At 43.1% G+C, this 16,447-nt stretch overlaps 1 protein-coding gene across 10 annotated transcripts in view; it reads right to left on the minus strand.

The window, feature by feature from the left end:
• cutc (cutC copper transporter homolog (E. coli)) overlaps positions 1 to 16,447 on the minus strand; it is a 44,949-nt gene that overhangs the window by 9,326 nt on the left and 19,176 nt on the right. For all 10 annotated transcript variants that reach the window (XM_063071344.1, XM_063071339.1, XM_063071340.1 and 7 more), the window contains 4 exons: positions 13,140 to 13,175; positions 9,426 to 9,559; positions 6,338 to 6,365; positions 403 to 508 (listed from right to left, as the gene is read on the minus strand). In XM_063071344.1, the coding sequence (XP_062927414.1) occupies positions 403 to 508; positions 6,338 to 6,365; positions 9,426 to 9,559; positions 13,140 to 13,175 (304 nt within the window). The remainder of the gene's footprint in view (positions 1 to 402; positions 509 to 6,337; positions 6,366 to 9,425; positions 9,560 to 13,139; positions 13,176 to 16,447) is intronic.

A 16,447-nucleotide genomic window follows, 5' to 3' on the forward strand; every position in this document is an offset into this window, starting at 1 on the left:
GTTTACAAACAGCTTTTTAGTGAAAATATTGCTATATTACCATTATCCAAATTAGTATTACTTACTTTTATAATGCTCACATTACAACAGTATTTGTGTATTTATTTTTGATTTTTCTTCGGAATCTACTAGGAAAGTCTCAAAGATCGACTGGTCGATCGCGATCGATGGGTTGGCGACCCCTAATTTATGCTATATTGTATCTGCCTCTGGCAGCTTATCAAAGGTTACTACAGAGAAAAAATTAAGTTTTTATTATACTTGTGGTAAGAAATTCACTAATGTGAAGCAAAACCGAATTAAAAATGGATGTTGTTCCTAAAATAGTATCAAGTGATAGATACAATCTTCCCTCAAACTTTATACATCCAGTGTCAGAATCAATCGTTTAATTTGCCTTACCGAAACTTCATTAAAGAGTCTCGGGAAGATCGAGCAGAACAGTGAAATTCGCAGATGCCAGAGCCTTCCAGAATCCGCTGCAGGTTTCTTTCTGTTATTCCGCCACCTAGGCAGAAAGACAGACAACGTACTTTTTGTTACACAGGCAGAGCACACCACCGAGAGAGCACCCCGAGGTCAGGATCGTATCTGCATTGCTGGGACTGAGACAACAGCACTACCTGCTGTGTCACTTGGGCAGCAACGTTACCTATTGCGCAAAATGACTGGGGAGTCATACAGTTATGCAGCATGGAAACAAGGCCCTTCGGCCCATCTTATTCATGCCAACCACCGTCCCACCCTGCCTTGGTCACCATTGTCCCATATCTCTCTAAATCTTTCCTATCCACATACCAGTCTAAATTACATTTAAATAGTTACAGAGCACTACAGCACAGAAACAGGCCTTTCAACCCATCTAGTCTGTGCCAAACTATATTTCTGCATAGTCCTTGTACCTGTACCATAGCATTCCACACCCCTCCCATCCTTGCCCCAATCCAAATTTCTCTCAAACGTTGCAATCAAACCTGCAACCACCATTCCCACTGACAGCTTGTTTCACGCTCTCCTACAATTGTAAACTCTACATGATACCAATCTCTAGCAGCTCGTTCCATATACACACCACCCTCTGTGTGAAAATTATGCCACTGAGACCCCTTTAAACCTTTCCTCTCTCACCTTAAAACTATGCCCTCTGTTTTTAGACTCCCTCCCCTGGGGAGAAAGACTCTGAATACCCATCTTATCTTTGCCCATCAATATCTTATATACCTCTGTAAGGTCATCCTTCAGCCTCCTGCACTCCAGGGAAAACACTGTCAAGCTATCCGCTCCTTCCTTATTAGGAACACTGCAAATTGGAATCAGCTTCAGCCTCAAATTCTGTTTCCTCACTTCATTTTAAATCTAGGTCAATGTCAGACTGAGGCATGTGAGGCCCCCTGCCCCCATTCTATCAGAGCACCAGCCAGTGTTCTCACTAGCTGTATTACCGTCTGGTAAGGGAATTGCAAGGCATCTGACCGCGAGCCCCTGAAACGGATTGTGAGGACTGCTGAGAGAATCACTGGGGTCTCTGTCCACACCCCTCCCCAGAAGTGCTGCATTCGCAGAGCCCTCAGCATTGTCAAGGACCTCTCCCATCACTCCCACTATCTCGTTGTCTATCAGCCAGGAGGTACCGTAATATTAGAACAAGGACGGTTAGGCTGGATACAGCTTCTTCTCCAGGCTGAGACTTCTGAACACCTTGCTGTCACCTAGTACCATTACAGCATTGTACAATTAACTGTATGTGTAAGTGCACTTGATGTCAACTTGCAAATTTTCAGAATACCTTTTCTTTATCTGTTAATATTACTACATCAATAATATTTTATACGCTATATGTGATATATCATTTTCACAGATGCTGCCTGACCTACTGAGTTCCTCCAGCGTTTTGTGTGTGTTGCTCTGGATTTCTAGCATCTACAGAATCTCGTGTTTACAGTTTGCTGCTCCTTTGTGAAGTCTCTTCAAGGGATGCCTACCCTGAAGAAGTTTAAACCTTCTTTTCGACGAGATTTTAGTGAGATCCTCTCTCACTGCTCTCCCTCTGTGATCTCTGCTGCCCTCCAGCTCTTCGACCATGTGCTCACCCAGACCCACAACCTCAGCCATGTATCCTTCCTGGGAACTTGCATGAGATTCCTTCTTCTCCAGCTCTTCCCACCCACCTAGCTTTATCTATCACCTTCTAGCTCGACCTCCCTACCCTCCTCCCCACCTTTTATTGGTGTCTTCCCCCTTCCCTTCCAGTCCAGAAAAAGGGTCTCGGCCCAAAACATCAATACATTTCCATCGATGCTGCCTGACCCACCGAGTTCCTCCAACATTTTACGTGTGTTGCTCTGGATTTCTAGCATCTGCCAAATCTCCTGTGTGTATGTGATATAAAGTACTGTGGAAAAAAGTTTTATATATAGCTAGGGTGCCAAAGACTTTTGTACAGTGGATGTGTTAATGTTAGAGAGGTTTCATAGGAGGTTCACAAAAATGATTCCAAGATTGAAAGGCTTGTCATATGAGGAGTGTTTGATGGCTCTGGGCCTCTGCTCACTGGAATTCAGAAGAATGAGGGGTAACCTCATTGAAACCTATCAAACATTGAAAGAATGTGGAGAAGATGTTTCCTCTTGTGGGGGAGTCCAAGTCAGAACAGAGGGGCATCCTTTTAGACTGGACATGAGAAGTAATTTCTTTAGCCAAAGTGTGGTTAATCTGTGGAATTCATTGGCACAGGCAGCTGTGGAGGCCAAGTTATTGAGTATATTTAAGGCAGAGGTTGATAGGTTTCTGATTAGAAAGGGCATGAAGGGATATATGGAGAAGGCAAGGGATTGGGGCTGAGAGGGAAAATGGATCAGCCATGATGAAATGGCGGAGCAGATTTGATGGATCATGTGGCCTAATTCTGTCCCTACGTCTTATGATTTAATGGTCTTATAGTGTTGTAGTAACTTTATAATGGAATGTACTATACTGCCACAAAAAACATATTTCATAACCTGATTCTGCTATGGGTCTCTAATGTGGACTGAGAGTGGGAAAGGGGGCAGGGAGAGGGAATCATAGCTAGGAAAAGGTGAAGGTAGAGGAGAGGGAGTGGGATGCACAAGAGAGACATTCTGTAATGATCAATAAACCAATTGTTTGAAATCAAATTGCTTTACCTGATGTCTCAGGGCTGGGTGTGTCTGCAACTCCACCACTACCATGCCCTGGCACTCCCTCTCCGCAACAAGTCCCCCACCCCTCCCACAGCTCTCCACCCTTGCCATTCCCAACATCTTCTGCTTGCACCAGATTTATAAGCTCACTCTCCACTCCACATTGACAAATACAGTACTGTGTTTTGCACCTTGGTCCCAGAGGGATCTTGATTCATTCAGCTGTATACATGTACACGGATGTTTGATATAAACTTGAACTGGAACTTTACTGCCTTTCCAAAAGCTCCCTTCTGGAAAGTACTATAGAGTTATTACAGCATCTTAAAAGTTCCTTCCTCTAGCCAGTTAATCTGAACAACCACTCTAGTTAGCTCTCCCCCCCGCCATCTGTTACTAACCCTGTCAATGCACTGCAAACACTCTAAGTCACTTTTACAATGCTGTTTAAGTGTAAATACATGTTGGTTTTGATGTATTTATACACATTTTATTCCCTCTCTCTACTTTAACATTTAACTTTATTTTTACATAATTCTTTATCATCGTTGAATGTTGTTGTCTTTTGTTGAACGTGGTGTCCTGACTAACACTCCACAACAAATTCTTAACATGTAAATGTATACGGCTAATAAAGTTGATGCTTGACCCTTGATAGTGAGTGTGGAGTGAAACACTGACACTGACTGGCTCTTTCACCAGAGGAAAAAAGCAATCATTTAAACTTTAGAGATGGGTATGGCACAGGAACACAAGAAAATAGGAGCCCTTTGTTGCCTCCAAGCCGTCGCTACTCCCACTCTCCCCTCCTCCTCCTATCATCCCTCCTCACCTGGACGCAGCTATTGTGCCTCCCAGTTTTTCCCCACCACCACCCCACCCATTCCCTCATATCTTTATCCAGTTCAGATTAAAAGTCTTAACCTAATCGTCTTAACCCTGCAGATGTTGCCTGACGTGTTCAGCTCCTCTAGCAGTTCGGGTTTTTTTTTCTTTATAAGCAGCTTCTTCCCCCTCTGCCATCAAACCTCTGAATGGACATTGAACCAATCCATAAATACTACTTCACCATATCTGCTCTCTTTTTGCACCTATTATTTATTTATTATTGTAAGTTAATCTCGCACACACCAATATTCTTCATAACATCCAAAAAACTGGACACTACCCTGTTTACAAGACAAAACTAAAACTGCTTCTCGGAATTAGGTCCCAATTATTGGCCAATATGTAAGCCATTTATTGGTACGGACTGGATAGGGATGAGTCACCTGCCCCTGGTGCCCCTTCTTCCATTTCTCCCATGGCCCACTGTCTTCCCCAGTCAGGTTCCTCCTTCTTCCACCTATCACCTCCCAGCTCTCACTTCAACCCACCCACCTTCCCCCTTCATCTGGTCTCACCTATCATCTGCCCACTTGTACTCCTCCCCCTCCCTCCCCTTCTTATTCTGGTTTCTAGCCCCTTCCTTTCCAGTCCTGACGCAGGGTCTCAGCCTGAAACATCAACTGTTTATTCCCCTCCATTCGTGCTGCCCAAGTTCCTCCAGCACTGTGTGCATGTCGCTCAAGATTCCTAGCACCTGCAGAATCTCGTGTTTAGTTTGCAACTATCAGTTCTAGTCAAACAACAAAGATATTCATCAAAAATTCACCTAGTTTACTCAATAGAATTGACAGAAAGTAGAAAATCCTTTCTTGAGTGGGGTGACAACATGCAGGAGGTGTTACAGATATGTTACAGTTTAAAGGAGCGATATAGCATGACACAGGCCATTCATGTTGACCACAGTGCCTCCCCAGCTAGTCTCCATTTTCTCCATTCTACACATGTCCCTTTAAGCCCTGTCCCTTCAAATGTCTACCCAAGTACTTCTTAAATTTGTATTAAGAAACTTGTACCCGCCTTAACCACTCCCTCTGGTAGCTTATTCCATGAATTCATCAATCACCCTCTGGGTGAAAACGTTGCCCCTCAGGTCCCTTTTAAATCTTTCCCTTCTCTCCCTAAACCTATACCCCATACCCCTACCCCGGGAAAAAGGCTGTTACTATCCACCTTATCCATGTCTCTTATAATATTAAACATTTCAGTAAGGTTGCCTCTCATTCTCCCACATTCGAAGGAATAAAGACCAAGTCTGGCCAACCTCTCTCTACAACTGAGGCCTTCTAGTCCTGGTGACATCCTCATAAATCATCTCTGGATTTGACCCAGTTTAACTATGTATTTCCTATGATGGATTGACCAACACTGTGTATGGTACAGCACAGTTCACTATACAACACACTGTGCACAGTGTCACCAGTCCTATCTGAATTTGATTGAATTACTAATGAAACTTACTTACAAACAAACTTACTTCAATTAAACTGGATGATTTGGCTATCAGCAAATTAAAAATAAAACTGGCTTATGTTCTATGAGTGACCCAGTTATTAAGCCATTGTTTACCACAATGGTCACATGGTTAAACTGGGACAAATACAGAGAAGATTTACGAGGCTGTTGCCAGAACTAGAGAGGGAGAGATTGAAAGTATCATGACTGGTTCTTCCTGGTCTGGTGCAATTCAAATGCAATGGAACACATGAAGCTGCAGAGGGAAATGGACTCATCCCAAAACGTCACGGGCATATCTCTCACTACCATCAGTAGTATCTATAGGAGGCACTGCCTCCGAAAGACAACATCTGTCATTAAAGATCCCCACCATCTGGACCATGCCACTTTTTTGCAGCTACCAGAGGGTATAGAAGCCTGAAGTCCCACACCACCAGATTCAGGAACAGCTACTTCCCTTCAACCATTCAGTTCTTGAATCAACCTAGCAAAAATGTAATCATAATAAACACTGTGAACACTGATGACTTTACTCTAAAATTAACCTTTTTTTGTTCTGATTGTATTTTCTTGCCAAAAAATGTATAATTTAAGATATTTTTCTTGTGAATCCTGTATCTATATACCTGTGATGCTACTGTAAGTTTCTCATTGCATCTGTGCACGTCTTTGTGCATATGACAATAAAATTGACTTTAAAGAGCCACTGATAAAAACACTCCATTTTTACGAAAATAATTTTTCATTACAATCTGAATTACACCCCACCAGACCCTGCTACCTTCATTACAACAAAAGTCATTAAAATAATTTGAAATGGAAAAGGTGGTTACCTGCTACAACAATTATCCTTTGTTTTGCCTGAATAACATAAATGGAAACATAAATGAAATTAGTGACTAGAATGAGGGAACTACAACGGGGCCGAAGTTTGGACCGTACAGATGTTGATTACACTAGGAAGGAGAGAAGCAGAAATATGTTAATGCAGAGAGACATGCAGCTCTGGAGTCAATTTCCAGGGCCAAAGGGTCTGATATCTAACAAAGGATGTGCTAGCATTGAAGAGGGTCCAGAAGAGATCTACAAGAATGATCACAAGAATAAAAGGGTTAATTTTTGATGCCTCTGGGCCTGTACTCACTGGAGTTTAGAAGAATGAAAGGGTTGGGGGTATCTCATTGAAACCTTTGAATATTGAAAGGCCTAGATAGAGTGGACCTGCAGAGGATGCTTCCATTGTAGGGAGAGTCCAGGACCAGAGGGTGGTAAATTTGTGGAATTCGTTGACACAGATGGGTGTGGAGGCCAAATCATTGAATATATTTAAAGTTGAGGTTGATAGGTCTTGATTAGTAAGGGCGCCAAAGGTCATGGGAAGAAGGCGGGAGAATGGTGTTGAGAGAGAACTCAGCCAGGATCAAATGGCTCGAATAGCCTAATTCTCCTTTGTCTCATGACCTTAGGGATTTGAGGCTGAGGCAGAAAACAACGCCAGCATTGAGGACAAGGCTGGATCACTAAACAAAATCTCCCATCCTTTTAAAGTGATGGAAAACTGCAGCCCATATCCAAACTGCAACAACTCCCCATTGACTCAACCTTTATTCTCACCTTTGTTTTCAATTCTTTCTCTTGATTCTTCATCTCATGACCTCATCAGAAAACACTTATTCTCAGCCATTTGTAAATATAGTTAGTAGATAACATCATGACCTTCTGAATAACTACTGTAGAGTGACAGAGCAATACCACACAAATACAGGCCCTTCAGCCTGTCTAGTCCGTGTTGACTATGGCGCCCACACAGCTAATCCTAATTTTCTACATTTGGCCCAAATCTCACCCTTCCATGTACCTATCCAAGTGCTCCTTTAGTAACGCTATTGTACCTGCCTCAAACACTTCCTCTGGCAACTCATTCCATACATACACCATCCTCTGTGAACAAAATGCCTCTTAGTTCCCTTCTAAATCTTTCCTCTCTCACCTTAAATCTACGCCCCTAGTTTCCATGAGAAAAAGACAGCTACTGTCCACCTAATCTACGCCTCATGTAATGTTAAAAGTGTGTAAGGTTGCCCCTCTTTCTTATACGTTCCAAAGATAAGCACCAACATGATAATTTATCAAATACCTTTCCAATTCACATCCCCTGAACATTTATTTACCTCAATGAACTGCCCGAATTAGACAGATCATATTTACCTTTGACAATTCACCTTCAGGTAACTTATTTTCTCTGTACTTACTCATTATGTCTGCTGAAAAGTCACCATTAGGACTATCAGAGCTGCCCTACATTCTGCAGTGGTTACCTTCCTTTACCTGTATTCTCATTCTCCAAATTCCTCTCTTTTGTTCATCTTCTGTCTAAATGCCACCACTGGCCCATCAGCAGTTTAATCTCCACCATATCCCCAAATCTCCCACCGTTTCAGAGAGATTCTCTTTGTCCTGTCTGACTCTCCCCCACCCCACTGTCCAAGTTAAAACTACCTAGTTTTCTCTCTTAAACACAAGAGATTCTGAAGATGCTGGAAACCCAAAGCAACACACACAAAATGCTGGAGGAACTCAGCAGGTTAGGCAGCATCTATGGAAATGAATAAACAGTCGACGTTTCGGGTCAAGCCCCTTCTTCAGGACTGAAACGGAAGGGGGAAGATGCCAGAATAAAAAGGTGGGTGAGGGGAAGGAGGATTAGCTAGAAGGTGATAGGTGAACTCAAGTGGGTGGGGAAAGTCAAGAGCTGTAGAAGAAAGAATCTGACAGGAGAGGAGAGTGGACCATGGGAGAAAGGGAAGAAGGAGGGGCACCAGGGGGATGTGATAGGCAGGTAAGGAGGAGAGGTAAGAGGCCAGAATAGAGAATGGAAGGGGAGGAGAACATCACCTGTGGGAGAAATTGATGTTTTCTCTCTTCCGCAGATTTGACGCTGAACCTTTGACTCTATTTCTCTTCTCATAGGTGCTGCCTGTCCTGTTTTTCATAGCTTTTGTTCATCCTGTGTTGACTACCATCAATGACCCATCAACAGTAATGATCTCCACAACCTATCCCCAAAGTCTTTCCTGGCCTCACCCTGCTAAAGAGAAATTCTCTTTTGCCCTGTCCATCTCTCCCACACCTTCTGACCAACTTAAAACTACCTTTGTTTGACAACACATCTTTGACCTAAAACGTCAACTATGTTTCTCTTTCCACAGATGATGCCTGACCTACTGAGTGCTTCCAACATTTTCTGTTGACCACACAGAACTACAGCACAGTACAGGCCCTTCAGACCACAATATCATGCCAACCTTTTAACCTACTCTAAGATCAATCTAACACTTAGCTCCTCCATTTTTCGATCACCCACATGCCTATCTAAGAGTTTCTTAAATGTCTCTAATCTATCTGCCTCTACCACCACCCCTGACTTGGTGTTCTACGTACCAACCACTCTCTGTGTAAAAAAGCTTAACTCTGACATCTCCCCCCCCCCCCCATACTTTACACCAATCACCTTAAAATTATGCCAACTCACGTTAGCCATTTGTGCCCTGGGAAAAGGCCTTTGGCTATCCACTCTATCTGGCGTACACCTCTATCAAATCACCTCTCATTCTCCTTCACTCCAAACAGAAAACCCTTAGCTCACTCAATCTATCCACATAAGACATACTCTCTTATCCAAGCAGCATCCTAGTAAGTCTCTTCTGCACCCTCTCTAAAGCTTCCACGTCCATCTCATTATGAGGTGAACACTTCATTACATCGACGCTTAAGAGCCAGAGATCTGTGACGCAACAGTTTTCTGCCTGTACCTCTGTTCTACGGGAGAGAAGCCACTTACTACAGGTATTTCTCTGTGCTAATGGCTCTAGTATAAAAGTCATCACTTCAACGAATGTAGATAACAAACCTTGGACTCACCTGTTCTACCAGGTGCCTGAGAGTCGGCAACCCCTCAAGGGCAGTGCTGTCACATCCGCTGGTGAGGACACGGTCAAAGCCCAATGAGATGAGACATTCCAGTGCCGTGGAGGGGTCATGCACCATATCAAAAGCTGAGGGAATACAGACAAGAATGGGTGTCAATGACGTAAATCAGTCACAGATTGGGAGAATACAAGAAAATGTGGCACATGAGGTCTTCTTCCACTGATTTGAAATCTACTCTCTGAGCTCCACCACAGGCACTAGCCTCCCCAACATCTAGGACATCTTCAAAAGGTGGTGCCTCAAGTAATCAGCATTCATCATTAAAGACAAAGGTCTTTTTACTTGTCAAGAGTTTTTTTCTAGATTGTATGTTTGCTTGTTATCTTGAACGTGCTGTGTGTGCCTTCTACTGGAGGAATGGTGTTTTGTTCAGCTGTATAAATGTATGGCTGAATGAGAATTAAACTTGAACATGAACACATACATCGAAATGCAACACTGTCTGCCAAATAAACTTTGAATTTTGATTGTGCTGGGCAGCCTGCAAGGACCCTCACGATGGGCATGCCCTCACCAGTACACGTCCTCTTCACATTATTACTATCAGGAAGGAGCCTGAAGACCCACACTCAACATTTCATAAACTACTTCTTCACTTCCGCTGTCAGATTTCTGAACGGTCCATAAACTCATGAACACTACCTCACTATTCATCTGTTTTTAGCACGGCAATTTTTTTTTTGTTTTCGACTGTACTGCTGCCACAAAATAATAGATTTCACAATATGGATCAGTGATAATATATATTCTGAATCCCAACAACAGTTTGGCTGAGGGAAGCAAGGTTGTCATTCTTACAAGACTGCTAATGACATGGATCTAGAATGTTCTGGGGCTTTGGTGTCTCCATACCAGGCTGTGATGCAACCAGTCAATATACTCTCCAATGCACATCTATAGAAGTTTGTCAATGTTTTAGATGGAATTCCAAATCTCTACAAACTCCTAAGGAAGTAGAGGTGCTGATGTGCTTTCTTCATAATTACATTTATGTGCTGGGCACAGATCCTCTGAAATGATAACACCAAGAAATTTAAAGTTGCTGACTCTCTCCACCTCTGATCTTCCAATGACAACCGGTTCATGGACCTCCAGTTTCATCTTCCTGAAGCCAAGAATCGGCTCTTTGGTCTTGCTGACATTGAGTGAGAGGCTTTTGTTGTGGCACTCAGCCAGATTTTCAAGCTCCCTGCTATATACTGATTAGACACCACCTCTGATTCAGCCAATGACAGTGGTGCTATCAGCAAACTTAAATATGGCATTGGAGCTGTGCTTAGACTCATAGTCATAAGTGTAAAGCAAGTGGAGGCTAAGAACACATCCTTGTGATACACCTTTGCTGATGGAGATTGTGAAGAAGATGTTGTTGACAATCAGAACTGACTGGGCTCTGCAAGTGAGAAAATCGAGGATCCAATTACAAAAGGAGGTAATGTGGCCAAGCTATTGAAGCTTACTGATTAATTTGAGGAGATGATGGTATTGAATGGCCAAGATGTAGTTAATAAAGAACATCCTGATATATGCATCTTCACTGTCCAGATGTTCCAGGGTTGAGTGAAGAGCCAATGAAATGGCATCTCCTGTGGACCTGTTGTGCCAGTAGACAAACTGAAGCAGATCCAAATCACTTCTCAAGTAGGAGATGTAAGTGCTACTGGACGATAGTCGTTGAGGCAGGTTACCACGTTCCCCTTAGGCACCAATATAATTGAAGCCTGTTTGAAACGGGGGGTATCTCAAACTGCCAAAGCAAATGGTTAAGGATATCAGTGAACACTCCAGCCAGTTGATCAGCGCAGGTCTTTAATACTTGGTCAGGTACCACATCTGAGCCAGATGCTTTCTGTAGGTTCACACTCCCGAAGGATGTCCTCATATCCACCTCAGAGTCAGAAATCACAGGGCCATCAGGGACTGAGAGAATTTGTGAAGGTTCCTCCATGATTTGACAGTCAAAACGTGTGTAGATGGCAATGAGCTCATCTGAGAGTGAAGCCTTATTGTCACCTATGTCACTTGGTTTCACTTTGTAAGAGGCAATAGCATTCAAGCCCTGTCACAGCTGTCGAGCATTCTTCAGAGATTCAATTTTGATCTGGAATGGCCACTTTGCCTGTGAGATGGCTTTCCAAAGAATCGTACCTGTATTTGTACATTACTTGGTCACCGGACACGAATTCCATTGATCTGGCCCTCAGCAGACTGTAGATCTCATGGTTCATCCAGGGCTTCTGGCAGGGGAAGACTCTCAATGATTTTGTGAGGACACACTCATCTGCCAGTGTTTTTATAAAGTCTGTGACAATCATGGTGTATTCATTCAGATCCTTTGATGACCCCTTGAACACGGCCTGGTCTATCGGCTCAAAGAAATCCTGTAGCTGCTCCTCTGCCTCCTGCAACCACATTTTTGTTGTCCTTATCTCTGGAGCCTTGATCTTTAGACTCTGTTTGTATGCAGGTAGGAGGAGGACAGCCAAGTAATCAGAATTCCTGAAATGCGGTCTGGGCTTGGAATGGTAGGCATTCCTTAACATAATTTAGCAGTAATCTAGTGTGTTGGGACCCATGGTGCTGCAGATTATATGCTGATGATAACTGGGCAGAGATTTCTTTAAACAAGTCTGTCTAGTGCTTAAAATTAGAAAAAAAAACAAAGTATTTTCTACATGGAAAATGTTGATGATGACAAGATGACCTTGCCCATGGGCCACTGGAATCTGAATGGCAGGTACCACAGGAGATTAGGAAGATAAATGGTGAAGGGTCTTGTCCCAAAAGATCGAATGTTTATTCACCCTCCACTGGTGTTTTCCGACCTTTTGAGCTCCTCCATCATTTTGTGTGGGATGTTGAAAAAAGCCTGTTGTTTTAATTAACTAGAAATAGATTCTACAGTGTTTGATAAAGTATTGTTGTACAAGTATCAACAAAAGAGATCGCTTTGTCAGTTTCCTAAACAAATCCCTTAAATACCCTCCTGCTGTGAACCAGCAGCCTGCAAACACTGTCCTTGGTAAACTAGTTCAGTTCCCAGCATGCATTGTTCATTTATCTGTCCATTCCTGTTTATTTGTGCATTTATTTATTTTTCACACAGACAAGGTAGCAGTTAGCATAACATGATTACAGTACCAGTGATCACCAATCAGGGATTAATTGCCACCGCCGTCTGCAAGGAGAAGGATTTTATACATCCTCCCTCTGACCACATGGGTTTGATCTGGATGGTCCAGTTTTCTCCTACATCCCAAAGACGTACAGGTTAGGGTTAGTGAACTGTGGCATGCTATTTTGCTGCCTGAAGTGTAACAACACTTGCCGGCTGCCTCCAGCACATCCTCATTGGTTGTTTTGATGCAAGCGATGAATTTCACTGTACGTTCTGATGTTTCAATATACGGTACATCTAACAGAGAAGCTAATCTTTAATCTTTTAAAGATCTGATCTTTAAGGGTGAGATTTGAATTCCATATCGCAGATTTTTTTGTGAATTCCATAAGGGTGAATTTCAGTGAGCCAGCTGCTGTAGTTACTCCCAAAGGCAAGGAAGATAACAATAAGGTACCAGTGGCAAATGATTCAACTCAGGACTGGGTAATGTTGCAGGTATTCCTCCTTTTTTCAGACATACTCACCTCTATGAAAAGTCACAGGCAAGGGTCGTGATTCAGCTGCAACAGACGAAGAAAGAATTAAACATTCTGCGCTCAACTCCCCGCTTAAAGAGAAAATAAATGCTTGTCACACAAAAAGTACAAGCGGTATCATTCCCTTCATTAAAACTCAGTTGAGAGCAACACATTCACCCATCATCATATTATTTCTTATATTTTGCAAATGTAACAATTGCTTTATTATGGCACCATTCACATCCTCTGCATATCCCACTGAATTACTATTGGACAGTAGTGACCATAGACCATAATATGCAGGAGCAAAATTAGGCCATTCAGCCCTTCGAGTTGGCTCCACCTTTCGATTATGGCTGATTTATTATCCCTCTCAGCCTATTCTCTTGCTCTCTCCCTGTAATCATTGATGCCTTTACTAATCAAGACCCTTTCCATCTCTACTTTAAATATACCTAATGACTTTACCTCCACAGCTTCTATGACAATGAATTCCATAGGTTCAAAGGTTCATTTTATTGTCGAAGTATGTGTGTACAATTAAACTCTGATATTCACCTTCTCCAGATAGCCATGAAATACAGAAAAAACAATGGGAGTTTTTTTTAAAAAGAAAATCCATCACTCCCCCCAACAGGAAAAAAAGAAATAAAACCCACAAACTCCAAAACCCCTTACCACCCTGCACAAAAAAAAATAACAGGTCATCCACACCCCCAAGAACTCCAACTCCCAGCCCCCTCCCTCACAAAAAAAACAGCAAGGATAACATCAAATCCCCAGCCTACTCCTCGCAGAAAAGAACAGCGACAATAGCATCAAAATCCCCAAACCCTCTGACTAAAGAAATTTCTCCTCATCTCTATTCCAAAGGAACAGCCTTCTGTTCTGAGGCTGTGCTCTCTGGTCCTAGACTCCCCTACTACAGGAAACATCTCCTCCACGTCCACTCTATCTAGGCCTTTCAATATTCGATAACTTTTACTGGGATCGCCCTCATTCTTCTAAACTCCAGAGAGTACAGGCCCAGAGATATCAAATGCTCCTCATACATTAACCCCTTCATTCTCAGGATTATTCTCATGGGACTCCTCTGAACCCTCTCCAAAGCTAGTACATCCTTTCACAGGTTTTTTCCTATATCCTTCATATGGTAACTGAAGGACATACAGCAAAAAGCACACAATAATGTCCCACAGACAGCAATGGACTCAAAAATCTGATGGTGGAGGGAAAGAAGCTGTTCCTGAAACATTGAGTGTGTGTAATACTGGTGATGGTTGTGCTAACTATTCTTCAGCACACTGGCATAGTGGGATATTTTGTACAGGAATATCCTGGGAAAGAGCAGTCAAGGGTTAATATGCTGCAGATTTGAGGTTGAGAACATGGAACTGCCCCAGCACAACAGCTTTTCCACTTTAAAAACCCTCCTGCTCAGGTTACTTTGTTTAGTTCACAGCAAAGAACACTCTAGTACCAATGACATAGGTAGAAAAAGTAAGGAGATCCCGAAGAAAGAACTTAGGGAGCTAGGTAGAAAGCCAAAAAGTAGAACCTCCAGTGTAGTAATCTCTAGATTGTTGCTTGTGCCACGCACCAGTGAGGGTAAGAATAGAAAGACTTGGCAGATGAATGTATGGCTGAGGAACTGGTGCAGGAGGCAGGGCTTCAGATTTCTGGATCAGTGAGATCTCTTCTGAGGAAGTACGACCTGTACAAAGGGGACGGGTTACACCTGAACCTAATGGGGTCCAATATCCTTGCAGGCAGATTTGGTAGAGCTTTTCGGGAGGGTTTAAACTAATTTGGCAGGGGAGTGGGAACCGGATTGATAGGGCTGGTGTTTTACAAGCAGAGGCAATGTGCAGTGAGACTGTCAAGAAGGACTGGCAGATGGTAAGACAAAATTGCAGTCAGTGGGATGAGTTGCAATGTAAAATTGGGACAAAATCGATGAATACAGGACTGAAGGTGTCATATTTGAATGAATTCAGAATACGGAATCAGGTAGATGATCTTTTAGAGCAGTTAGTTTGGCAAAAATGACATTGTGGGCATCACTAAATCATGGGAGCTTAACATTCAAGGATACGCATTGTATCGAAAGGACAGGCAGGTAGGCAGAGGAAGTGGCATGGCTTCGTTGGTAAAAAATTAAATCAACTCCTTTGAAAGAGGTGACATAGGGTCAGAAGATGTAGAATCCTTGTAAGTAGAGTTGAGAAAATGCAAAGGGTAAAAAGACCCTCATGGGAGTTATACACAGGCCTCCAAACAGTAGCCAGGATGTAAGATACAAATTACAATGGGAGATAGAAAAGTGATGCAAAAAGGTTGGTGTTGGTGTTGGTGTTGGTGTTGGTGTTGGTGTTGGTGTTGGTGTTGGTGTTGGTGTTGGTGTTGGTGTTGGTGTTGGTGAGTGAGACAGAGACAGAGACAGAGACAGAGACAGAGACAGAGACTGAGACTGAGACTGAGACTGAGACTGAGACTGAGACTGAGACTGAGACTGAGACTGAGACAGAGACAGAGACAGAGACAGAGACAGAGACAGAGACAGAGACTGAGACTGAGACTGAGACTGAGACTGAGACTGAGACAGAGACAGAGACTGAGACTGAGACTGAGACTGAGACAGAGACAGAGACTGAGACTGAGACAGAGACAGAGACAGAGACAGAGACAGAGACAGAGACAGAGACAGAGACAGAGACTGAGACTGAGACTGAGACTGAGACTGAGACTGAGACAGAGACAGAGACAGAGACTGAGACTGAGACTGAGACTGAGACTGAGACTGAGACTGAGACTGAGACTGAGACTGAGACAGAGACAGAGACAGAGACAGAGACAGAGACAGAGACAGAGACTGAGACTGAGACTGAGACTGAGACTGAGACTGAGACAGAGACAGAGACTGAGACTGAGACTGAGACTGAGACTGAGACAGAGACAGAGACAGAGACTGAGACTGAGACTGAGACTGAGACTGAGACAGAGACAGAGACAGAGACTGAGACTGAGACTGAGACTGAGACTGAGACTGAGACTGAGACAGAGACAGAGACTGAGACTGAGACTGAGACTGAGACAGAGACAGAGACAGAGACAGAGACTGAGACTGAGACTGAGACTGAGACTGAGACTGAGACAGAGACAGAGACAGAGACAGAGACAGAGACAGAGACAGTGCAGAATGCCAACTAGATGGCTTTTTAGAGCAACTTGTGGTTGAGCCCACAAGGAGATCTGCTATTCCGGAATGATGTTTTGTAATGAACCGGAATTGACTGGGGAGCTTAAGTTAAGGA

This window comes from Mobula hypostoma, chromosome 19, assembly GCF_963921235.1.
Source record: "Mobula hypostoma chromosome 19, sMobHyp1.1, whole genome shotgun sequence".
In the NCBI taxonomy this organism is placed as follows: domain Eukaryota; kingdom Metazoa; phylum Chordata; class Chondrichthyes; order Myliobatiformes; family Myliobatidae; genus Mobula; species Mobula hypostoma.